The sequence below is a fragment of the Schistocerca piceifrons genome, chromosome 10 (assembly GCF_021461385.2).
Source record: "Schistocerca piceifrons isolate TAMUIC-IGC-003096 chromosome 10, iqSchPice1.1, whole genome shotgun sequence".
Taxonomy (NCBI): Eukaryota; Metazoa; Arthropoda; class Insecta; order Orthoptera; family Acrididae; genus Schistocerca; species Schistocerca piceifrons.
This window is the reverse complement of record NC_060147.1, coordinates 30,872,781-30,898,342: the sequence shown is the minus strand read 5'-3', so window position 1 is coordinate 30,898,342 and position 25,562 is coordinate 30,872,781. Positions and strand designations below refer to the sequence as shown.

Sequence of the window (25,562 nt, the reverse complement as noted above, 5' to 3'; positions counted from 1 at the left end):
GCGCGGTTCCAGACTGTAGCGCCTAGAACCGCTCGGCCACTCCGGCTGGCCCGACAAGGAAGATCAAAGAATGTCTTAGATCGGCAAAGGGTAAAAGGGACCCACTTGCAATGTCGGGAATATACCGCTTGCCATGCACATGCGAAAAAGTTTACGTCAGAATGACTGGACGATCAATCAACACCAGGATCAAAGAACATAAGCGACATTGCAGGTTGGGGCAGGTGGAGAAATCTGCCGTGTTAGAGCACGCACTGAGACCGACCATATAATAAAATGTTCCGACACGGAAGTTGCAGCTGTGGAGAAGCACTACCACACCCGCTTGTTTAGAGAAGCTGTAGAAATAAACAAACACGGGAACAGCTTCAAGAAGAAAGAGGAAAGCATTAAGGTAACGGATCCTGGCTTCCCGTCGCAGGTAGCAAGAGGAGAACCGCACCGGAAAGGAGGATGCTAAGTTCACCCAACCTGGATATGATGTGACGTCATTATGACGTATATACGCTTTAGTCGATTAACACACCTATCGACTTTTACGAACGTTCGAGATTCTAAACTGTCGTCAGCTAGTGGCTTGTTTTGACACGTGCGATTCTGAAAACAGCTCAGTGTGGTAGCGTATATGTATTTCGCCATAATAAAAGAGCTGGATATTAATAGAAATATTCCTGACCGTGGCCTTGAAAACACCACGTAAAAAAGTGAAGTCTTCTTATGTCTCGACCAGATTAGATTGTGTGATTGTTGTATTGAATGCTTACGCTGAAAATAATATTTATTTATTACCAACATTTTAGTATGATTTCATACAATGTCAGTACATATTAGATTGTAGCAGCATACTCTTGCTGACTTTTTTTTCTTAATTTATATAGCTGAAAGAGAAATCGTGCAAGTTTGTTAGCTAAGTAATTTATATGTCCATCCCACGATAGTCTTTTATTAACCATGATTCCAAGTAATTTTACACTCGGACAGGTGCCTTAGTGTCCAGTAATGACTGATGTGTAGAATGATTGAATTTCGAACTTAAAAAGAAAAATATGAGGCACTGTTGAAGAAAAATCGTCGACCGGAGATGATATACGAGGGGAAGTGGATTTCTCAATGTAATCTTAACCAAAGGTTAGTGTCTAGTACTGATTGACGTATGAAATGATTGAATGCAGTGTCAAAGCATTCCATGGTGGTAAGCTTTTCTCTCATTAGTCTCTCGAATGGTGAACACATAATTAGAGACGAGCAAACGAAAAACATCGCACAGGACACAAACACAGTACAATACACGATTTAAACGCAAAACACATTTAAACGAATGGCGCAGAGCACAGCGCTACCATGTCACAATCTCTCGAAAGTTCACAAAAGTCGAATAGTCGATATACGGTTTCTATCGTTTTCGATGTAGCGTGTATGCGTCATAATGACGTCACATCGTATCCAAGTCCGGTGAACTTAGCATCCTCCCACCGGAAATGCCCGCGGAGAAGCCCTCGGACGTTGGCGCGCCAGGTAAATATTGTCTGCGGCCGCGAGCTCAGCTCCAGTTCACCACCGGCAATGGAGGGTGAAGCTTTGACAATGCCAGCCACTCGTGCTGGCGAAACGTCAGTAAAATCATCATACGAACGTCGGCCCCGTCGGAACCCGAGACAGAAGCAACTAGGCAGTTTGTCAAGATCGAATTAGTCGTGCAAATGCAATATCAGTAAAAGAATAAGGAGAAGTCCTATATGTTAATCTTACTTTTTCCCTTCCAGATTAGACACCACGTGTATTGAGCAGTAATTAAACTCGTCTGCACTTCCTATTTATTTAAACTGCTATTTATACACTGACCAGTCACGTTAAAGTTACCACCAGTCAAAATCCTGAGTAACCGCCTTTTGCAGCACGGACCACTGCGTGACGTGCAGGAAGAGAGTCAGAGATGTTCTGGAAGGTCCCGACAGAGATGTGGGGGTCATGCTGACTCCAGTGACATGCTCTAGGTTTCTCAGTTGAACATCTATGGCGCCGTCATACCGATTGAGGTGGTCCCACAGAATGTCGATTGGGTTTAAACGCATGGAGTTTGGTGGCCAGGGGAGTGCAGTAAACTCAATTGATGTGCTTGAAACCACAGGTTACATTGTCCTGCTGATAGATGCCATCGTGCCGAGGGAAAACAACCCCTATTTAGTGATGGACGTGGTACTACTTGTGCCTACTTGTGTTGCTCCACTGCACCTACTACAATGACGAGGTCACTCAACAAATATTATGAGAACATTCCCCAGACCACTACGCTCCCTCTTCCAGCTGGACCTTTCCAACGATTGTAACGGAGTGTTTGCTTTCAGACGTTCACGGTGCTGTGGACGTTATAATATAATAAAGTAATGGAATAGATGATAATAAAATGTTGAAATGCGTGGCTTTTTAAAATGTGTTGAATTAGATTAATTTTTTGGCATGAATGACAAGCACAATAAGCTGATCTATGCCTGGAAATTAGTTCGTATTAGTTCATATTATTTTGCAGGGGGAAGTAGTTTCTTTCTGCGCTGTAGATTTGTGCTTACCCTTCTTTATAATGCTACGTTTGGTCGCCGTGTTCACCTTCGAGATCTTGACGTGTTCTCATTGAGCTTATAGGATCTTCGTAATTTTACAAAGTACACAAGTGGGCTCCAGTTCTTGTAATTATCGTACTATCTGAAATAACAACTCACACGACCTTTCTGTTAACAAAAAAGATACTGTATTTTTCTAAACGGTGTACATATGAAATGCATACTCCTCACTTATTCATAGCGACCCCAAAATGGCGGTCTACAATTACTCGCTTAAAATGGCGTGCTTCTCACTCGTTCACTAGCTGAGCGCGAATCCTTCCTTGCTCCTACTGGTACAAGAAAAAACCCTATCTTTTTTAACAACTGAAAATCAAAAATACTTGATGGTAGGCGTAGGCTCTATGATGGGCTACCGCTTCATCTTTTCTCTTTGCCTTTAAAGAAGAAGAAAACGTAAAAGAAATGCAAAAGTTTTATCACAACGTCCAGTTGCGGTGCTGGCATGCAAACTCCAATCTTCGTTGCCGATGAAAAGCATTCAGCACAGGCGCATGAAACAAATGCCTGCTGCGGAGGCCCACACGCAGCAATGCTCGCTGAACGCTTGTTGAAAAGACATTGTTGGCAGCCTCTTGTTTCATCTGGGTGGTCAGTTGGTCAACAGTTGCACTTTTCGCCCGTACACATGTCCACAGCCATCTTTCATCCCTGCCATCTGCGGCTCGTGGTGAACCACAGTTGCCTCAGAACCGGTTTCGGATAGCGCCATTTTTTTCATGCATGGAACACTTCAACAACAATGGCACTAACTTTGCCGTTTTAGAAATGCTTCCACCGTTGGGCCGAAAGCCAATGATCATGCCCTCTTGGACGTCAGATAAATCGCTCCATTTCCACATTACAACGGCTGCACCATCGCTAGTGCTATCACCCGTCGTTAGTGAGTGCTTCTTGCACACTCACATCGTATAGGCAGTAGTCGCATTAATCCGCGTAGACCGTGTATACAGGTTCTGGAAGGTCCCGACAGGGATGTGGGGGTCATGCCGACTCTAGTGCCATGCTCTAGGTTTTTCAGTTGAGGATCCATGGTGCGAACAGCCCGACTGAGGTGGTCCCACAGAGTGTCGATTGAGTTTAAATGCGTGGAGTTTGGTGCCCAGGGGAGTGCACTAAACTCAATTGGTGTGCTTCAAACCACATCCCTAGGTCCACTGTTTCCGATCTGATAGTGAAGTGGAAACGTGAAGGGACACGTACAACACAAAAATGTACAGGCCGACCTCGTCTGTTGACTGACTGGCCCGACAGTTAAAAGGGTCGTAATGTGTAATAGGCAGACATCTATCCAGACTGTCACACGGGAATTCGAAACTGCATCAGGATCCATCTCATGAAATAAGCGTCAAACGAAAAAACTACAAAGAACGAAACTCGTCTAGCTTGAAGGGGGAAACCAGATGTCGCTACGGTTGGCCCGCTAGATGGCGCTGCCATAGGTAAAAAGGATATCAACGGCTTTTTTTTAAATAGTGGTGTGGACATGTTGGGAATGTGGGTCTCATGGGGAACGTGCAAGGGATAAGTCCCTGCAGGCGCACTATCCTTGTGCCCTCGGTTGCTCAGATGGATAGAGAGTCTGCCATGTAACCAGGAGATCCCAGGTTCAAGTCCCGGCTGGGGCACACATTTTCAACATGTCCCCAATGTTGTATATCAGCGCCTGTTTACATCTAGGGTGTCGATTTAATTATCATTTAATTCTGGAGAAACTGCACGGTTCTCAACGATATCTATTCTTTAGGGAACAGATGCTACCTTCATATATTGCATGTAGATCATTTACAGCCATTCATGGACTTCATGTTCCCGATGGAGTTTTTGTGGATGACAATGCATCACATCACAGGTCTACAGTTGTTCGTGATTCGTTTGAAGAGCTTTCTGGACAGTTTGAGTGAGTAGTTTGGTGACCCAGATCGCCCCACATGAATCTCATCCAACTTTTATGGGACATAATCGACAGGTCAGTTCGTGCATATTCTGCACCGGCAGCACTTTCACCATTACGGACGGTTATAGAGGCAACGTTGCTCAATATATCTGCAGGGGACACCCTATGACTTGTTGAGTCCATGCCACGTCGAATAAAGCACTACGTCTGGCAAAATCACTTCCGACACTGGAAGACATCGAAGTAATTCACAGGCGCGATGCTAGATTTGTTAACGGTAGGTTTGAGCAAGACATACACTATGTGATCAAAAGTATACAGACACCACCAGAAAATAAGTTTTTCGTATTAGGTGCATTGTGTAGCCACCTACTGCCAGGTACTCTATATCAGCAACCTCAGTAGTCATTAGACAACGCGAGAGAGTAGAATGGGGCATTATGTGGAACTCACGGATTTCGAACGTGGTCAGGTGGTTCGGTGTCACTTACGTCATACCTCTGTACGCGAGATTTCCACACTCCTAAACATCCCTAGTTCCACTCTTTCCGATATGATAGTGAAGTGGAAACGTGAAGAGACACATACAGCACGAAAGCGTACAGGCCGACCTCGTCTATTGACTGACAGATACCGCCGACAGTTGAAGAGCGTCGTAATGTGTAATACGCAGACATATATCCTGACCACCACACAGGAATTCCAAACTGCATCAGGATCCACTGCAAGTACTATGACAGTTACGCGGGAGGTGAGAAAACTTTGGTTTTATGGTCGAGTGGCTGCTCATAAGCCACACATGAAACAGGTAAATGCGTAACCACACCTCGCTTGGTAGGAGCGTAAACATTGGACGATTGAACAGTTAAAAAACGTTGTGTGGAGTGACGGATCACGGTACGTCATGTGTCGATCCGATGGCAGGGTGTGGGTATGGCGAATGCCCGGTGAACATCATCTGCCAGCGTCTGTAGTACCAACACTAAAATTCTGCTGCAGTGGTGTTATGGTGTGGTCGTGCTTTTCATGGAGAGGCCTTGCACTCCTTGTTGTTTTGCGTGGCACTATCACTGCAAAGGCCTACATTGCTGTTTTAAGCACCTTCTTGCTTCCCACTGTTGAAGAGCAATTTGGGGATGGCGATCACATCTTTCAACATGATCAAGCACCTGTTCATAATGCACGGCATGTGGGGAGTGGCTACACGACAATAACATCCCTGTAATGGACTGGCCTGCACAAAGCCCTAATCTGAATTCTACAGAACACCTTTCGGATGTTTTGTAACGCCGACTTTGTCCCAGGCCTCACCGACCCACATCGATACCTCTCCTCAGTGCAGCACTGTGTGAAGAATGGGCTGCCGTTCCCCAAGAAACCTTCCAGCACCTGACTGAACGTATGCCTGCGAGAGTGGAAGCTGTCATCAAGGCTAAGGGTGGGCCAACACCGTACTGAATTCCAGCATTACCGATGGTGGGCGCCACTAACTTTTAAGCCATTTTCACCCAGGTGTCAGGATACTTTTGATCAAGTAGAGTAAGTGTTACGGAGATGATTCTGGAACTCAGTGGGTATCCTGAAAGGAAAGCAACGTTCTTTTCGATAAACACTGCTGAGAAAATTTAGAGAATCTGCATTTGAAGCTGACTGCCGAACGATTCTACTGCCGCCACATACATTGCGCGTAAGAACCACGGAGATAAGATACGAGAAATTAGGGCTCATACGGATGCAAACAGACAGTCGTTTTATCGTCGCTCTATTTGTGAGTAGAAGAGGAAAGGAAATGACTAGTACCGTTACAGGGTACCCTCCGCCACGCACCTTATGGTGGCTTGTTGAGTATCGATGTACACGTAGATCTTAGGAGGTGTCCCACGAGTTGTCTCCAAAGTGTAAAACAGCAGTTAGTTTCGTCGCATGGACTATAAGCGTAATTTCAAACCACCGCTAAAAAGTTGTTCACGTACCTGTCTAACGTGAACCGCTTAACTCATTTGTAAAGTAATGAAATATCTGAAACTGTTTTATATGTGGAAGATCGATCCTTTAAACATTCAGATGTTTAAGGGGTTAGTACCAAGGGGTTAGTACCAACTACAATTAAATATTGTAGAACAAAAGCAAACTGGTGCTTTTCATTTATTATTATAATGTTGTTCTACCAAGAACCGACGGAAGATTCTGTTAATACAATTAAATTCCTTTCATGTGTACAAATCAATTCCAATTTCTTTTCTGTGTAGTTTTTGAATTTATTACACATGTAAGGTTACAGGCGATAAACAAATGTTCGACATTTTAAAAATGTTTTTGTTCCTGTCGTAATTTGTTTCTTAGCTCAACTCAGTAGGATAATGAGTCTGGCGACCACTACTCTAAAACGCTTGTCGCGAAATATCCACTGTAAACAAACAAGTTCCAAGTGGTACCCCTAAAAACAAATTTTGTGCGTTCCAGTTGATTTCGGAGTATACCTACAGCTGGCCGCTGCTTACTTTCCAAGTAATCACTCGTTTCTTTAAACCGTCGAAATCATACGTGTAACACAGCTTCAGCGGTACGATTTCTTTACAAAACGAGTTAATGTGTTAAATACTTGACATAAACGATGCAAGCGAGAAATAGTTCCAGAAAGATTTGCAATTGAGCTTAAAGTTTGTTGGAAGGCCTAAGTGCTCTCATTATGAAACACTAGATGAATATAGTTCCGGTAATTTGTGCTCCTTTTTAAGTAATAGCAAGTTTTCACGGATCTGAAAGTTCACGAGATCATTGTATTCTGAATTATCTGCCTTACTGTGATACAATTTTGGAGGTACAATCAGTGCCACAAGTGAATACTATTTGCAGAGTGCGTTGGGAATAGATTCAGTAGTAAAGACGTAATAAATTAAAATGTAATGTCAGATGCAGACTTTCATTCCATGAACAGCGAAAATGTTGTCGGTGAACATTTTCCTTCCATCATTTTGTGGGGGGTGTCAGAGACGAACAGTTCCGTAAAGAATGAAATTTTCGCTCTGCAGCGGAGTGTGCGCAGATATGAAACTTCCTCGCAGAATAAAACTGTGTGCCGGACCGAGACTCGAACTCGGGACCTTTGCCTTTCACGGGGAACTGTTCCACCAATTGAGCTACACAAGCACGACTCAAGACCCTTCCTCACAGCTTTACTTCTGCCAGTACCTCGTCTCCTGCCTTCCAGACTTCACAGAAGCTCTCCTGCAAACCTTGCAGAAAGGTCCAGAGTTCGAGTCTCGGCCTGGCACACAGTTTTAATCAGTTTCATAAAGGTTTGAAATTATGTGTGTGAAGTTTGTTGGAAATCGCAAAGTGCTGTCATTCTCAAATACTAGAGGAATATAATCCGGGTATTTGCACCGTCAGTTACTATGCCTCAAGAGAACCACACATTGTCTAACTGTAATACTTATGTCACAGTCCAGTTACGTTGGTATGATTACTGGCTGCATTAGACGAGAACGCTCAATAACCACTTACAGACGGCAGGTGGTGCAAAGCAGTGAAGGTAATACAGGGTGCGTCACTAACTACTGCCACCAAGAATAACTCCGAGAGAATGATTCGAGCTGAAAAGTTTGTGGGACAAAAGTTGCATGGGACAACGGGGGCCATAATATGACGCTGATTTTTTGTTGCTATTTGGGGTAGCATCAGAGATTTGAAGGTCAACCGTTTTTTTTTTAATGGGCTGCTATAGTTCGGTACTTATTTTCTGAGAGCGGCTGTCGGTGGCATGAACTTCCATTTAGATGACCATTGGTATCAATGCGTGGTGCAATCTTCTTATCATGGATTGAGTGGTATTCCTTATCACATCGGCACTCATCGAAGCACATGCTCTGACAGTTCTCTATCGGATATCTTCAGGTGTAGTTGGAAAGCCTTTATAAACAATGCCTTTTACGAATCCCCACAAGGTAAAATACAGCCGAGTCTGGGGAACGAGCCGGCCACGACACATCTCCTCCGCGTTCAATCCAACGATCTGGGAATTTCCTCTCCAAATCATTTCTAGCCATCATCGAAAAATGTGCCGGACGCCCATCGTGTTGATACCACATTCTGTTCGTTGTTCCTAAAGGTATTTCTTCCAATAACAGACCTAATGTCTGTTCCAGGAATGTGGTGTACTTCCTACCATTAAGATATCCTTCGATGGAGTGGAGGCCTATAATTCTGTCCTCCGGAATCCCAACCATACATTCACCGACCACGGTTTTTGGTGTGCAACTTACCGCAGCCCACACGGATTTTCAGTTGTCCAATAATGCATGTTATGCAAATTAACATTTACATGGTTCGTGAATGTAGAGTAGTCAGTTAGCAAAATCAAATTATTAAATGTGTCATCCCTCTGATTCTGAAGATGAGCCCATCGGCAGAATTCAATGCGACGCATACAATCCGTACCAGTTAATTCTTAGTGGAGACTGATATGGTAAGGATGATATTTATGGCGATGCAGAACACGAACAACACTACTCTGGCTCATGCCAGATTCCCTTGCGATTTGGTGCGAACTAAGACAAGGCTCTCGAACCACAGTGGCAAGAGTGCCAATTTCCGTTTCCTCGTTAGTAACTTTCCTTTGCCGGATGTGTTTCCGATGCTTTAAAAACCCCGTTGTTCTCAGTTTATCATACACATATTTAAGTGTACGACGTGTAGGGTGGGTACGTTGAGGATATGTTTCAGCGTATAAGCCTCCAGCTCTCACTGAATTTCGTTGACGTTCTCCGTAAATGAGAAGCACATCGACTTGTTCTTCGAAGGAATACATCATTCACATTCGCTTGATTCGACGATACTAGTCTTACCGTTCCTAGTAGTGTTGTATTGCAAACCCGTCGAATGGTGTTTACATGTTTACATGTCAATGGCACTTTAGACTGATACGCCGTATTCGGCGAATGTTTACTATTTGCACGAAATACGTGAGAGAACTGTCAGAGCATGTGCTTCGATAAGCGCTGATGACATAAGGAATACCGCTCAATCCATGATAAGAATATTGCAGCACTGCATTTGTACCAATGGTCATCACTTCGAACACCTTCTGTAAATGGACGTTCATGCTACCTTTTTGACCTTTGTTGACTTTCAAAGACCTTACTGTTACACGTCATTGGATTCGTCTCCATAGCCGCTATCAGAAAATAAGTACCAAACTACAGCATCTCATGTAAAAAAACAAAGTTGACCTTCAGATCTCTGACGCGACCCCACCTACCAACAAAAAGACAACGTCATATTGTGGCCCCCTTTGTCCGATGCAACATTTGTGCCACAAACTTTTCAGCAACTGTCATACTTTCAGAGTTATTCTAGATGGCAATAGTTAGTGACTCACCCAGTGTAAAGTGTGTCAGACGGCCGAGTGGATGCGGAAAACAGTGGAGTCGTTTCCATAATGCGGAAACAGAGCGATTTATCTGATGTTAAAAAGGGCACAATCATTGGTTTTCGGGCTAAGGATGGAAGCATTAGCTAAACACTTACGTCTGTAAACTGTTCGCGTACAGCCATGGCTAACTTATACCATGCATGGCAGATTGGCACCATCCAAAATCAGCGCCCAGGGAACTGTGAAGCATGACAGACCATAGATGTCAGGGCTGAACAATCACTGCAGAGATGTGTACAAGAGAATACATGTGCATCTGTAGAACATCTGACCAGCTAGGTGAACGACGGGGCTACCAACAGAGTCGCCACTCAGCAGAGTCGCCCCTCAACAGAGTCGCCCCTCAACAGAGTCGCCCCTCAACAGAGTCGCCCCTCAACAGAGTCGCCCCTCAACAGAGTCGCCCCTCAACAGAGTCGCCCCTCAACAGAGTCGCCCCTCAACAGAGTCGCCCCTCAACAGAGTCGCCCCTCAACAGAGTCGCCCCTCAACAGAGTCGCCCCTCAACAGAGTCGCCCCTCAACAGAGTCGCCCCTCAACAGAGTCGCCCCTCAACAGAGTCGCCCCTCAACAGAGTCGCCCCTCAACAGAGTCGCCCCTCAACAGAGTCGCCCCTCAACAGAGTCGCCCCTCAACAGAGTCCCCCCTCAACAGAGTCCCCCCTCAACAGAGTCCCCCCTCAACAGAGTCCCCCCTCAACAGTGTCTTCTGGTCAGCAAATGTTGTTGTGTATGGGCCTTTGCAGCAAGTGTCTGCTACATGCACCTATGCTGACTGTTGTTCATTGACTACTAATTCTGGAATTTGCATGGAGCTGGATGTCCACTGAGTGGCGGCAGGTGGCCTTTTCACACGAATCACGTTTTATGCTCTATTAGACAACATGGCCATTGGCGTGTATGGCATAAAATGAGTGGAAGCAAATACTCTGCAACAATCTTCGGAAGGGTCCGTGGCAGAGGAGCAGGTGTTGTGGTCTGCAGAATGTTTTTGTGGCATTCTGTGGATGATCTCGTCACTCTAGAATGCGCAATGGATCAAAACAAGTATGAATTGGGGGTCAATGTCCACGCCTACATGCAATTTATTTCTCCTTGCCATCATGGCATCTACCAGTAGGTCAATGCAACACGTGGCACAGCTCACAGATCACGTGCGTGATTTGAAGAGCACCAGGCTGAGTTCATCTTATTCCCTTGGACACCAAAGTCCCCAGATTAAAACCCAATCGAGAATTGGTGCGAACACCTTAATCGGGCTGTACAGGGCATGGATCCTCAGCCGAGAAACCTAGCGCAGCTGACCGCGGCGCTGGAGTCGCCATGGCTCCACATACGTGTCAGTACCTGCCAGAACCTCACTCATTCTATTCCTGTACCTCTCACCGCGGCCTGTACTGTGCAACAGGTGGCTGAGGCTTTTGACAGGTGGCCACCTTAACGTGACTGAACAGTGTACCACTTAATGAGCAGATTATGGCAGCATTTTAAACTTTTAAATTCAGTAAGTAATTATGAAATGTACTGAAAATTGTCCCTGTAAGCTCTCGTTACCCTAGTAAATGCTCTATCTGATCTTCCTCATTTCTCGGTGCTCTTAGCCGCTATAGTCACCTTAAGGGGAGGTAGAATGGGAACATTTCTTTCATATTTTGGGTTGTTATCTCATTATAAAATTTGCTATTTTCCGAATAAAATGATATACACAACACTTATAAATTCACATGGAAAGTATTTTATCTTATTTTTTAGAATATAATCTACACCGGTTGAAAATGTAAAATTTTTACATGCATTACTTCAATATCTAATAAAATCGGTAGTTTTTTTTTTACTTAGAAGGCTGTGGATTTCTGTGTTATAAAGGCCATGTCCAGAAGAGGATGGGCACCAGGTTGAGGAAACAAAGTTTGGGAGACAAGAAACTTTCTTATGGTAAAACCATAAGAGGCAGACTGACAGACAAAATAGTTGATGAACCATGGCAGTATTATGGGATGGCCATTAGAAATAATACTGAGGATTTGTTGAAAATGAAGGAGGCAGTATGGGCTACCCTCTTCCACAGACTGTCAACTGATGAAAAACCAGTACACCACCTTTTCCCTCTTGGACATGATTCATGGGGCAATTACCGCAATGCCCAGTACTCAAACAGCCATAAACATTTCATCGCAGCAGCAATCATGGGTATCATAAAGCCTATTTACAAAGACCTGGCAAACCATGAATTACTGAAGATGTGTCTGCACGGTCAGACTCAAAATCTCAATGAGTCATTCAATAATCTTATATGTACTCGCTTACCAAAAAATGTTTTTGTTGAAATGAATACACTAAAGTGGGGGTTAGTGATGCTGTTATTGCTTTTAATGATGGCAACACTGGTATGGTGTAAGTGCTAAGGCATACGGGAATTAATCGTGGAGCAAACAGCATCAGAGAACTTGAACGGATGGACACGGTTCGGCATTGATAAAGCAGAGTATGGAACACAGTTGGCCACTACGGAGTCCAGAAAGAAGAAACTAAGAAACAACTTGGAAAAGGATCAAGAGGATCATATACAGTATTGTGCAAGGTGCTTCTAAGCGACAAAAAAAAAAGCATATATTAAGTGAGTTACAGTCTTTTGAAACATTAAAAGCCGTTCCTGAAAATTAACATTTTGTGTTGCATTTTCCTAAATCTCTGAAACTACTTCGGTAGAGTATTCAAATTTTCAGGGAGTAATAACATATATAGCCTGAGTCTACTGAACTAAAAGAAGTACATAATGTTATGTACAATTAAAATTATTTAGGATAACGTACACAAAATTTTAACCGAGTAATTAAAAAATTGTGTTTCCGAAAGCAGAGGCTGAAATGCAATTATTGCAGTTCAGTAGACTCAGAACGTATAGTTTAATGTCCTGTAAAAGTTTCATGTCAATGGCTGCAGTGGTTCCTGATATACAGGGAAGCCAAGTCACTAAATTTAACATGGTCGGCATAGAGCGTTCGAACTCGCTTTAAATTAATTTGTCGCACAACTCGCTACATAAAAAAAACATCTGTTTTACAGACCTACAAATTATTGTTGTATCTGTCACCATCATTACTGTTATTAATATGATCATTAATGCCGCGCGGGATTAGCCGAGTGGTCTGAGGCGCTGCAAAAAATGGTTCAAATGGCTCTGAGCACTATGCGACTTAACTTCTGAGGTCATCAGTCGCCTAGAACTTAGAACTAATTACACCTAACTAACCTAAGGACATCACACACATCCATGCCCAAGGCAGGATTCGAACCTGCGACCGTAGTAGTCCCGCGGTTTCGGACTGAGCGCCTAGAACCGCTAGACCACCGCTGCCGGCTGAGGCGCTGCAGTCATGGACTGAGCGGCTGATCCCGGCGGAGGTTCTAGTCCTCCCTCGGGCATGGGTGTGTGTGTTTGTCCTTAGGATAATTTAGGCTAAGTAGTGTGTAAGCTTAGGGACTGATGACCTTAGTAGTTGAGTCCCATAATATTTCACACACATTTGAACATTTATTATGATCATTATTATTATTGTTATTATTATTAGGTTATTATTATTGTTCATATTATTAGTATATTATTAGCATTATTATTGCCACTATTAGTGGCTGCAGCAGTACAGCTGGTAGCAGTATTAACTTTGTTAGCTCATAGTCAGTATCATCTACTCACACTGACACTTCCGACACTCGAATAGTTTTAATGCCTGCTGTGATCTTAAAATTGTTATTTCTTAGGTAAGTATGACATAAAACAAGTACTGTGTGTTTATGTGGAACCCTGTCCAATATAAGACAGGGCCTGATAGCTCTAATCAGGTTAAATAAATAAATCGCATTTTCTGTTGCAACTGGAAGCCGTTATATGGGTAATGGTTGGGTTCAGGGTTCCAGGACAGTCACTTGGTAATATGCATAAAATTTTATTAATTTTCTGGAGTCTGGCTTCCAGTATCAAGTGTAGTGTCGGAACTGCCTCTCTCGTGTCCTTATCTATCCAAAAGCCAAGTTGATCATCATCTAACAGATCCTCAACTCCTTCATCTGTGCTTCATTTAGAGCTGTCCAACTGACTGTGGTGAGAGCTCCCTTCAGCTCTCTGCGAATTCCTTCGCCTCTCTTCATCTCTCTGCCGCGTCGTTCCACGTCAATTGCGCAGTTCTGAACTGCACTGTGCGAGCGCGACGTGTTTTTCGTTGACGCACCTTGAGCAAAACTGCCGACCGCTGTGGCCGAGCGGTTCTAGGCTCTTCAGTCCGGAACCGCGCTGCTGCTGCTACGGTCGCAGGTTCGAATCCTGTCTCGGGCATGGTTGTGTGTGATGTCCTTAGGTTAGTTAGGTTTAAGTAGTTCTAGGGGATTGATGACCTCAAATGTTAAGTCCCTTAGGGCTTAGAGCCATTTGAACCATTTTTTGAGAAAAACTGTGATGTTGCAGGTTCACAGAGACAGCTTTTGATGTGGAGTACAGGCCAATCATCCGCACCTACTACACCCTCTGCTGGAGTGGGAGATGCAGCAAGAACCGCGTCTTCTGGCAGACTGTCAAGACCTCGAAGGTGAGTCGGTCCATCGGAGACCACACAGCACGGTGATCTTCTTTCAAGACCATCCATCTGCCTCGTTCCGAGTGATTCGCAGTTCGTGTTACTCACATGCTGTATCTGGAACAAGCACTTAAGTTTGGTAGTAGAGAAAGCGACTGGTCGATTGCAGTTATTTGGGAGAATTTTACATAAGTGTAACTCACCTCTGGAGAAGGCCGCATACAGAGGACTAGTGTGAGCCACTGCAATATTCGTAGTCCCGACCAGGTCGGATTACAGGATGACGTCGAAGCAATTCAGATGAACCCTCTGCCAGGCACTTAAATGTGATTTGCAGAGTATGCATGTAGATGTAGAAAGGCTGCTAGGTCCAGTCACCACATGAGTAAGTTGGAAATGGATAAAGATATAAAGAAAATTTTCAAGGTAGTTCCAGATAGGGGTTTTAGGTACATATCGGAAAAAATTTAGCAATTTGCGGTGCATAGCCGTCTTGGTATCCGCGGCTAGGGGCTTCATCCGAAGCTGACGGCGAAAAAAAATGGTGAAAAATGCTTTTTTTGGGTTTTCTGAGGAATGGCCCATGAATTTACGCAAATGCATCATTCATTCGGTTTTGTCCTCGTCGCCACTGTACGATTGGAATCAAAGAAGAGGATGTTGTTTGGTGGCCAATAGCCTCTTTCTACCACACAACTGCACACTTGTATTAACAGGGCTCCTTGTTTATGTGTGAAGATAGTAACTGTCCTCGAAAGAACAGATACCATTGATGACCGTGCAGCTTCTCTAGAACACATGATAATTAATTGAAACCCTCAGCTGCCGACTGGTGTTGTTGATATACCTCGATGGGGACAGCTGAAAATGTGTGCTCCGACCGGGACTCAAACCTGGGATCCCCTGCTTACATAGCAGATGCTCTATCCATCTGAGCCACCGAGGTCATAGATGAATAGCGCGACTGCAGGGACTTATCCCTTGCACGCTTCCCGTGAGACCCACATTCCAAACTGCTCACAATGTACATACATAATGTACTTAATAGGTTTGAGTCCAGTCGGGGCACACATTTTCAGCTGTCCCCATCGAGGTATATCAACAACCCTCAGCAGCTGAGGGTTTCAATTAATTATCAACTCTTTGTTTACTTGAACAGGTGGCTGCTACTCAGCTTCAAGAGTCCATGTGCTGTGATACAAGCTCTTCTGTAATAGTCTACGTTAGCCCCTCTGCTGGTGAAGTACGCTACGGGGAAATCTGCTGGCCCATGGACGCCCACGTGAATAGTCCCCACACCACAATGCAGCCGATATCAGCTTGTCTGTTCTGCAGTACAGGTGTCAGGGAGCTGTTCTCCTGGAAGATGACGGATTCATGCCCTCCCATCGGCATGATGAAGAAGGTATCGAGATTCACCAGACCATGCTGCACTCTGCCACTGCGCAAGCTTCCAGTGCTGATGGTCACGAGCCCATTTGAGTCACAGTTCCCAATGTCGTGGTATTAGCATTGGCACGTGCGTGGGGCGTTGGCTGCAGAGGCTCATCGTTAGGAGCGTGCGGTGCACTCTGTGCTCACACACACTTGTACTCTGCCCAGCATTAAAGTCTGATGTTAATTCCGCCACAGGTCGCCACCTGTTCTGTTTTACCAGTCTGCGTAGCCTACGACATCCGAAGTCTGTGATGAGGGGTGGCTGCCTAATCCCACGAGGTCTGGACCTTGGTTACGCCACGTGTTGAAGACACTCACCACAGCATTTCTCGAACGCCCGATAACTCGAGCAGTTTCCATAATGCTCATGCCGAGCCTGCAGGCCATCACAATCTGCCCTCGGTCAGCCTCAGAGAGATATCCCACCTTCCCCATTCTACACACGGACAACACGCTCAGTGATACTACATGCATCTTACGTGTGTCTGTCTGACTGTCACTCCCCGACAGGTGACGCCGCTCTCGCCTGACACGTTTATATTGATAGTATGTCAGCGGTGATAATGTTCTGGCTGATAAGTGTACACTGATGAGCAGAATAACCTTCTGCTTAACAGCGTTTTGGTCCACCTTTGGAACGCAACACAACAGCGATTCTGAGTAGCTTGGCCGCGATAAGACCCTGGTAGGTTCCCAGAGGTTTGTGGCACCAGATACCCACTCACAGCTCACGCAGTTCCAGTAATTTACAGCCCAGTTATTCGTCGGTACAGAAATGGCGTACGACAGCATCACAGATGTGTCCCATAGAGGACATCAGCTTGAATCACCATCGTGCTTCTGAAACCACTTTAGCATGAATCCGACCCTATGAGATGGAGAGTTATCCTGCTGGAACATGCTATCATTGTCAGCGAAGACAAGAAGTGTAAAGAGCTGCACGAAGTCTGCAGCAATATTCAAGTAGTCTGCAGCTGTCTTTGTGCTTTCGATCACTGTCTGCAGTCTTATGGAAGTTCAGGTGAAACAGTGCTGCCACCGCCGGTTACTGTCCATGGCACAATGAACGTTTTGAGTAGCTGTTACTTTTGACGATGTATCCAGACACGCCTGTCGGTCTGGTGTCGGCTACAGACGAGAAATTTAACCGACAGGAAGAAGATGCTGTGATATGCAAATGATTAGCTTTTCAGAGCATTCACACAAGGTTGGCGCCAGTGGCGACACCTACAACGTGCTGACATGAGAAAAGTTTCCAACTGATCTCTCATACACAAACAGCAGGTGGCCGCCGTTGCCTGGAGAAACGTTGTTGTGATGCCTCGTGTAAGGAGAAGAAATGCCTACCATCACGTTTCCAAATTTGATAAAGGTCGGATTGTACCCTATCGCAGTTGCGGTTTATCGTATCGCGACATTGCTGCTCGCGTTGGTCGAGATCCAAAGACTGTTAGCAGAATATGGAATCGGTGGGTTCAGAAGCGTAATATGGAAAGCCGTGCTGTATCCCAACGGCCTCGTATCACTAGCAGTCGAGGTGACAGGCATCTTATCCGCACGGCTGTAACGGATCGTGCAGCCACGTCTCGATCCCTGAGTCAACAGATGGGGACGTTTGCAACGACGAACCTGGGTGCTGGTGCACGAATGGCAAAACGTCATTTTTTCGGATGAATTCAGGTTCTGTTTACAGCATCATGATGGTCGCATCCTTGGTTGGCGACATGACGGTGAACGCATATTGGAAGTGTGTATTCGTCATCGCCATACTGGTGTATCACCTGACGTGATGGTATGGGGTGCCATTGGTTACACGTTTCTGTCACCTCTTGTTCGCATTGACGGCAGTTTGAACAGTGGACGTTACATTTCCCTTCGAAGACCTACATTTCTGCAGGATAATGCACGACCGCATGTTGCAAGTCCTCTACGGGCCTTTCTGGATACAGAAAATGTTCCACTGCTGTCCTGGCCAGCACATTCTCCAGATCTCTCACCAACTGAAAACGTCTTGTCAATGGTGGCCGACCAACTGGCTCGTCACAATACGCCAGTCACTACTCTTGATGAACTGTGGTATCGTGTTGAAGCTTCATGGGCAGCTGTACCTGTACACGCCACCCAAGCTCTGAATCAATGCCCAGGCCTATCAAGGCCGTTATTAGGGCCAGAGGTGGTTGTTCTGGGTACTGATTTCTCAGGATCTATGCACCCAAACTGCGTGAAAATATAATCACATGTCACTTCTAGTATAATAGGTTTGTCCAATGAATACCTGTTGATCATCTGCATTTCTTCTTGGTGTAGCAATTTTAATGGCCTGTAGTGTAATTCAAATGTCCCGGCGACACATCATTGTTGACTCGCGGTCTAACCGCAATGACGCCAAGCTCACAGCAATCGTAATTGACAATGTCGTTGTGTCAGCATGGGAACACGTAGGGGTCGCCTGTTCCAGGGTCCATGTTCAACAGTGTGTGCTGACCTGTGTGCTCTGAAACACTTGTGCCCGAAATTCAGGTGTGCACAGATCGTCATCTATAACGCATTACAGAGTAGGCAAGCCTCTGACCTCCACGTTCTGTGGTGAGGCATAGACGTGATTTCACTGTCTTTGAATTACTTTCCACAGATTCTCATGACAGCAGCATATCAACAGCCAACAAGCGTCACCATTTCAGAGATCCTAGTTCCCAGGTCATGGTCCATAACAAACTATTCTCTGTCAAACTGGCTTGTGTGTGTATTGATTGAATCAAGGACCCAGAAAAGATACAGAGGCTTCGTCCTGCCATAGTCCTCAGTGGTTCACAACCCCACAACAGGCCACAGCAGTCCACCCTCTCCATAGCTGCCCCACACTGAACCCATGGTTATTGTGCGGTTCGGCCCCCTGTGGATCGTCCCCGCGGGAAGGTCTCATACCTAATCAGTGTAACCCCAAATGTTTGCGTGGTAGAGAAATTACGGCGTAAGCATACATGGAGACAGTGTTTGCATAGCATTGTCGACATAGTGTAACTGAGGCGAAATAAGGGAAACCAGCCCGCATTTGCCGAGGCAGACCGACCTCCACACGAGTCCTAGTTTCTCAAATCTTCATGGTCCGCTCACAAATAGACGGAGGGAAAAATGACGATCTACCTCCACACGAGTTCTAGTTTCTCAAATCTTCGTGGTCCACTCACAAATAGACGGAGGGAAAAATGATGATCTACCTCCACACGAGTCCTAGTTTCTCAAATCTTCGTGGCCCGCTCACAGACCGAGGGAAAAATGACGATCTACCTCCACACGAGTCCTAGTTTCTCAAATCTTCGTGGTTCGCTCACAAATAGACGGAGGGAAAAATGACGATCTACATCCACACGAGTCCTAGTTTCTCAAATCTTCATGGTCCTCTCACAGACCGAGGGAAAAATGACGATCTACCTCCACACGAGTCCTAGTTTCTCAAATCTTCGTAGTCCGCTCACAAATAGACAGAGGGAAAAATGACGATCTACCTCCACACGAGTCCTAGTTTCTCAAATCTTCGTGGTCCACTCACAAATAGACGGAGGGAAAAATGACGATCTACCTCCACACGAGTCCTAGTTTCTCAAATCTTCGTGGTCCGCTTACAGACCGAGGGAAAAATGACGATCTACCTCCACACGAGTCCTAGTTTCTCAAATCTTCGTGGTCCGCTCACAAATAGATGGAGTTTAAAATGACGATCTACCTCCACACGAGTCCTAGTTTCTCAAATCTTCGTGGTCCTTCATCGAAATGACGTTCGTGACAGTAGCATCGTTCTGCAGTCAGCTTCAAAAGACGGTTCTCTAAATTTTCTGAATTTTGTTTCTCGAAAAGAGCGTCGCCTACCCTCCACGGATTCCCATTTGAGTTCCCAAAGCATCTCTGTAACATTTGCGTGTTGTTGTAATTTACAGGTGACAAACCTAGCAGCCGCCTTCAGAATTACTTCGATGTCGTCCTTCAACCCGACCTCGTACAGATCAGTAACACTGGAGCAGCACTCAAGAACAGCGTCCTATGAGCGATCTTTTTACAGGTGAACCACGCTTTCCTAAAATTGTCCCAATAAACCAAACGCTTAGCAGTGTTACGCACAATTACTGAAACAACGTGACTGTGTCAAGTTGGGCACTAGTAATACTGTATACGAACATTACGGATTTGTTTTTCCTGCTCATCCGCATTAACTCACATTTTTCTACATTTACAGCTAACTGCCATTCATCACACCAACTAGAAAATTTCTCTAAGTCATCTTGCATCCTCCTATAGTCACTCTACTTCGACACTTTACTGTACACCGCAGCATGATCAGCAAAAATCTGCAGATTGTTGCCCACCCTGTCAGCCAAATCATTTACCTACATGGAGAACAACAGTGTTCCCATCACACAACCCTGGGGCACTCCTGACGATACTCTCGTCTCTGATGAACACCCGCCATCGAGGACAACGTACTGGGTTCTATTAGTTAAAAAGTTTTTGAGCCACTAAAATATCTGGCAACCTAATTCATATGTTGTACCTTCTTTAACAGCCCACAGTGGGGACACCACGTCACATGCGCTTCGCACAGCTAGATATATGAAATCTGCCTTTTGCCCTTCATCCATAGTTGACACGGCTGTATTGTGAGAAAAGGGCAAGCTCAGTTTCACACGAGAAATGCTTTCTCTAACCATGGTGATTCGTGGACGTAAGCTTCTCGGTCTCAAGAAAATTTATTACATTCGAGCTGAGAATACTTTCAAGGATTGTGCATAAAGTCAACGTTAGGGATATTGGTCTGTAATTTTGCGGGCCTGTTGTTTTGCCCTTCTCATATACTGGAGGCACCTATGCTTTTTACCAATCGTTTCGAACATCAGGCTGGGCTAGAGATGCGCAATAACTCCTATCTAGGTAATGGTCCAATGCTGTAGGTTGTGAAACTGAAATGGGATTACATCTGAACCTGGCAACTTATTTGTTTTTAAGACTTTCAGTTGTTTCTCTATGCCAGGCATCCTTATTGCTATGGCGTCCATACGGAAGACTGTCCGATGGTCAAATGACTGTATGTTTGTACAATTCTCCTGCTTGAAAGATTTCTTGAACGCGAAATTTAAAATTTCGGGTTTCGTTTCGCTATCTTCAAATGCCACACCAGGTTGGCCAACAAAGGACTAAATGGAAGCCTTGGACCCGCTTAGCGACTTGAGGTAGGACCATAATTTTGTCGCGTTCTCTGCCAGGTAAGGTAGGATGGTGGTAGCTGTCATGCTTCACGCACAGATCTCTTCACAAGTGCACGAATCTCTGCAAACCTTTACTTGCCGTCATTTGCGCGTTCTCTTCTGAACTGAGTGCAACAGCCACTGCTTCCTCAGCAGTTTCCGAATTTCGTTATTAAACCATGGTGAGCCTTTTCCGTCCTTGACCAATCTACTAGGCAAATAATTCTCCAGACCACAAATTATCCCCATTTGTGACCCATATCGTCACTAGAACGATTCCGCATTCGACTCTGTTCCACTTATATGTCGCCCTACCTCTTTACCGGCCCACTATGCCAACGTGAGCATTAACTTTCCTGAAGGGTAGTGATCGTAATGTTTTGACTCGTGTAAGCGAGACTGATTCATAGTCCTCTTCCATAATGCAGCCGAGAAGATGAAGCAGTCGTACATGACCAAGGTGGAGTGCTGCCCGGGTTACAGCAGAGCATTACAGCCCGATGACTGCCGATTCAGTGCAGGCCCGTTTGATTCATAGTCTTGTCTCGTAACGTAGCTGAGAACGCCCCCCATCAATTTTGCATCTCCTTCTTTTGCAGGTGGTTCAGTCGTACAGGGCCAGGCTACAGCAGCAGGACATCATAATCCGACAAATGCCAACCCACCGTAGGCACAACTGGCTCATAGTCTTCTCTCGTAATGTAACTGACAGCTGTCCCCGTCAGTTTGTACCCCCAGTGTTTTGCAGGTGGTTCCATCATACAGGACAAGTGGAGTGCTGGCCATGCTACAGCAGGGCATCATAATCCCACAACTTCCAACACACTGTAGGCACATGTGGCTCGTAGTCTTGTCCTGTAATATAGCTGAGAACTGCCCCCATTAATCTGCATGTTTAATTTTTTGCACGTGGCTCAGTCATAAGGGACTGAGGTGGAGTGCTGTCCAGGCTACAGTGGGGCATTATAATCTGACAACTGCCAAACTACTGTAGGCACAAGTGGCTCATAGTCTTGTCTCATAATATAGCTAATAACTGCCCCCATCAATTTTGCACCCCCATGTTTTGCAGGTTGTTCAGTCATACAGAACGGAGGTGGAGTGCTGGACAGGCTACAGCAGGGCATCATAATCTGACAAGTGTCAACCCACTGTAGGCACAAGAGGCTCATAGTCTTGTCATGTAATATAGCTGTGAACTGCCCTCGCCAATTTGCACCTTCCTTGTTTTTTTTTTTGCAGGTGGTTCAGTGATACAGGACCGAGGTGGAGCGCTGGCCAGGCTACAGCGGGACATCATAATCTGACCACTGCCAACCCACCATAGGCACAAGTGACTCATAGTCTTGTCTCACAATATAGCTGAGAACTACCTTATGTCAATTTGCACCTTTCTTTTTTTGTAGGTGGTTCAGTCATATAGGATACAGGTGGAGTGCTGGCCAGTCTACAGTGGGGCATCATGATCCGACAACTTCCAACCCAGTGTAGGCACAAGAGGCTCATAGTCTTGTCATGTAATATAGCTGTGAACTGCCCTCGCCAATTTGCACCTTCCTTGTTTTTTTTTTTTTGCAGGTGGTTCAGTGATACAGGACCGAGGTGGAGCGCTGGCCAGGCTACAGCGGGACATCATAATCTGACCACTGCCAACCCACCATAGGCACAAGTGACTCATAGTCTTGTCTCACAATATAGCTGAGAACTACCTTATGTCAATTTGTACCTTTCTTTTTTTGTAGGTGGTTCAGTCATATAGGATACAGGTGGAGTGCTGGCCAGTCTACAGTGGGGCATCATGATCCGACAACTTCCAACCCAGTGTAGGCACAAGTGGCTCATAGTCTTGTCATGTAATATAGCTGTGAACTGCCCTCGCCAATTTGCACCTTTCTTGTTTTTTTTTTTTTTTTTTTGCAGGTGGTTCAGTGATACAGGACCGAGGTGGAGCGCTGGCCAGGCTACAGCGGGACATCATAATCTGACAACTGCCAACCCACCATAGGCACAAGTGACTCATAGTCCTGTCTCACAATATAGCTGAGAACTACCTTATGTCAATTTGCACCTTCATTTTTTTGCAGATGTCAGTCATATAGGATACAGGTGGAGTGCTGGCCAGTCTACAGTGGGGTATCATGATCCGACAACTTCCAACCCAGTGTAGGCACAAGTGGCTCATAGTCTTGTCATGTAATATAGCTGAGAACTGCCCTTTGTCAATCTGCACCTTCCATGTTTTGCAGGTGGTTCAGTCATACATGACCGAGGTGGTGTGCTGCCCAGGCTACAGTGGGGCATCATAATCTGACAACTGCCAACTCACCATAGGCACAAGTGGCTCATAGTTCTGTCTCGTAATATGAGCTACCCTATGTCAATTTGCACCTTCCACGTTTTGTAGGTGGTTCAGTCATACAGGATCGAGGTGGAGTACCGGCCAGGCTACAGTGGGGCATCATGATCCGACAACTGCCAGCTCACTGTAGGCATATGTGGGTCATAGTCTTGTCTCATAATATTGCTGAGAACTGCACTACGTCAATTTGCACCCTCCATGTTTTGCAGGTGGTTCAGTCATACAGGACCGAGGTGGAGTGTTGCCCGGGCTACAGCAGGGCATCATAATCCCACAACTGCCGACCCACCATAGCCACATGTGGCTCATAGTCTTGTCTCTCAATATAGCTGAGGGCTGTCCCAGCCAACTGGCACCTTCCACGTTTTGCAGGTGGTTCAGTCATACAGGACCGAGGTGGAGTGCTGCCCGGGCTACAGCAGGGCGTCACAATCCCACGACTGCGAACCCGTCTGTGAAGGAGGCTGTGCTCCGAGGCAGGAGTGTTCTGCTCCAGGCAGGTGGGTGCTCAGCTGGTTCAATGTTCACAGTAAATGCTCAGGTTGCAGCTGTAGATCTGCTACCATCCTGTGAGGTGTGGAATTTTTCTTACCCTTGTTTTACACTGACATAAGAAAAGATTGCATTACCAAGGAGGAGTTGTGTGACACATACGGAAGTTTTAACAGAAGTAATATTAAAATGTTCTTACAACTTTCAGCATTGTGCATGATAAAGAAACCAGATGGCAGTTATAAGAGTCGAGGGACATGAAAGGGAAGCAGTGATTGGGAAGGGAGTAAGACAGGGTTGTAGCCTCTCCCCGATGTTGTTCAATCTGTATATTGAGCAAGCAGTAAAGGAAACAAAAGAAAAATTCGGAGTAGGTATTAAAATTCATGGAGAAGAAATAAAAACTTTGAGGTTCGCCGATGACATTGTAATTCTGTCAGAGACAGCGAAGGACTTGGAAGAGCAGTTGAATGGAATGGACAGTGTCTTGAAAGGAGGATATAAGATGAACATCAACAAAAGCAAAACAAGGATAATGGAATGTAGTCTAATTAAGTCGGGTGATGCTGAGGGAATTAGATTAGGAAATGAGGCACTTAAAGTAGTAAAGGAGTTTTGCTATTTAGGGAGCAAAATAACTGATGATGGTCGAAGTAGAGAGGATATAAAATGTAGGCTGGCAATGGCAAGGAAAGCGTTTCTGAAGAAGAGAAATTTGTTAACATCCAGTATTGATTTAAGTGTCAGGAAGTCATTTCTGAAAGTATTCGTATGGAGTGTAGCCATGTATGGAAGTGAAACATGGACGATAAATAGTTTGGACAAGAAGAGAATAGAAGCGTTCGAAATGTGGTGCTACAGAAGAATGCTGAAGATTAGATGGGTAGATCACATAACTAATGAGGAAGTATTGAATAGGATTGGGGAGAAGAGAAGTTTGTGGCACAACCTGACCAGAAGAAGGGATCGGTTGGTAGGACATGTTCTGAGGCATCAAGGGATCACCAATTTAGTATTGGAGGGCAGCGTGGAGGGTAAAAATCGTAGGGGGAGACCAAGAGATGAATACACTAAGCAGATTCAGAAGGATGTAGGTTGCAGTAGGTACTGGGAGATGAAAAAGCTTGCACAGGATAGAGTAGCATGGAGAGCTGCATCAAACCAGTCTCAGGACTGAAGACCACAACAACAACAATGATATAAAAACAGAAATCTAGGTAGATCAGAATAAAATAGTACACAGTCAAATGGCAGTTTACTATTTTAAAAAGTTTTGCTTGACTGTAGCTCAAGACTATCAAAAACTTTTTAAACAAATATTTCTACTTCTGAAAGATGATGTTCTACCGTCGGCGTTGTCTTTGTTGCCGTGAGGCACCGTTATACCAAGTGGAAAGGCGCGTCGATCTTAGAGCACGAGATATGGTAACCTTAAGTCATTGACAACACACAACGGTCACGATAGCACTTGGTTCCAGAATAGCAGCAGTAATTAGGATCTACGAACTACCCCCTCTT

General features: G+C 45.2%; 1 protein-coding gene across 2 annotated transcripts in view; it reads left to right on the top strand.

Annotated features, from left to right (window-relative positions):
- Positions 1-25,562, top strand: part of LOC124718897 (multiple epidermal growth factor-like domains protein 10) — a 166,116-nt gene that overhangs the window by 34,740 nt on the left and 105,814 nt on the right. For both annotated transcript variants that reach the window (XM_047244545.1, XM_047244544.1), the window contains exons 2-3: positions 14,411-14,531; positions 23,925-24,052. In XM_047244545.1, the coding sequence (XP_047100501.1) occupies positions 14,411-14,531; positions 23,925-24,052 (249 nt within the window). The remainder of the gene's footprint in view (positions 1-14,410; positions 14,532-23,924; positions 24,053-25,562) is intronic.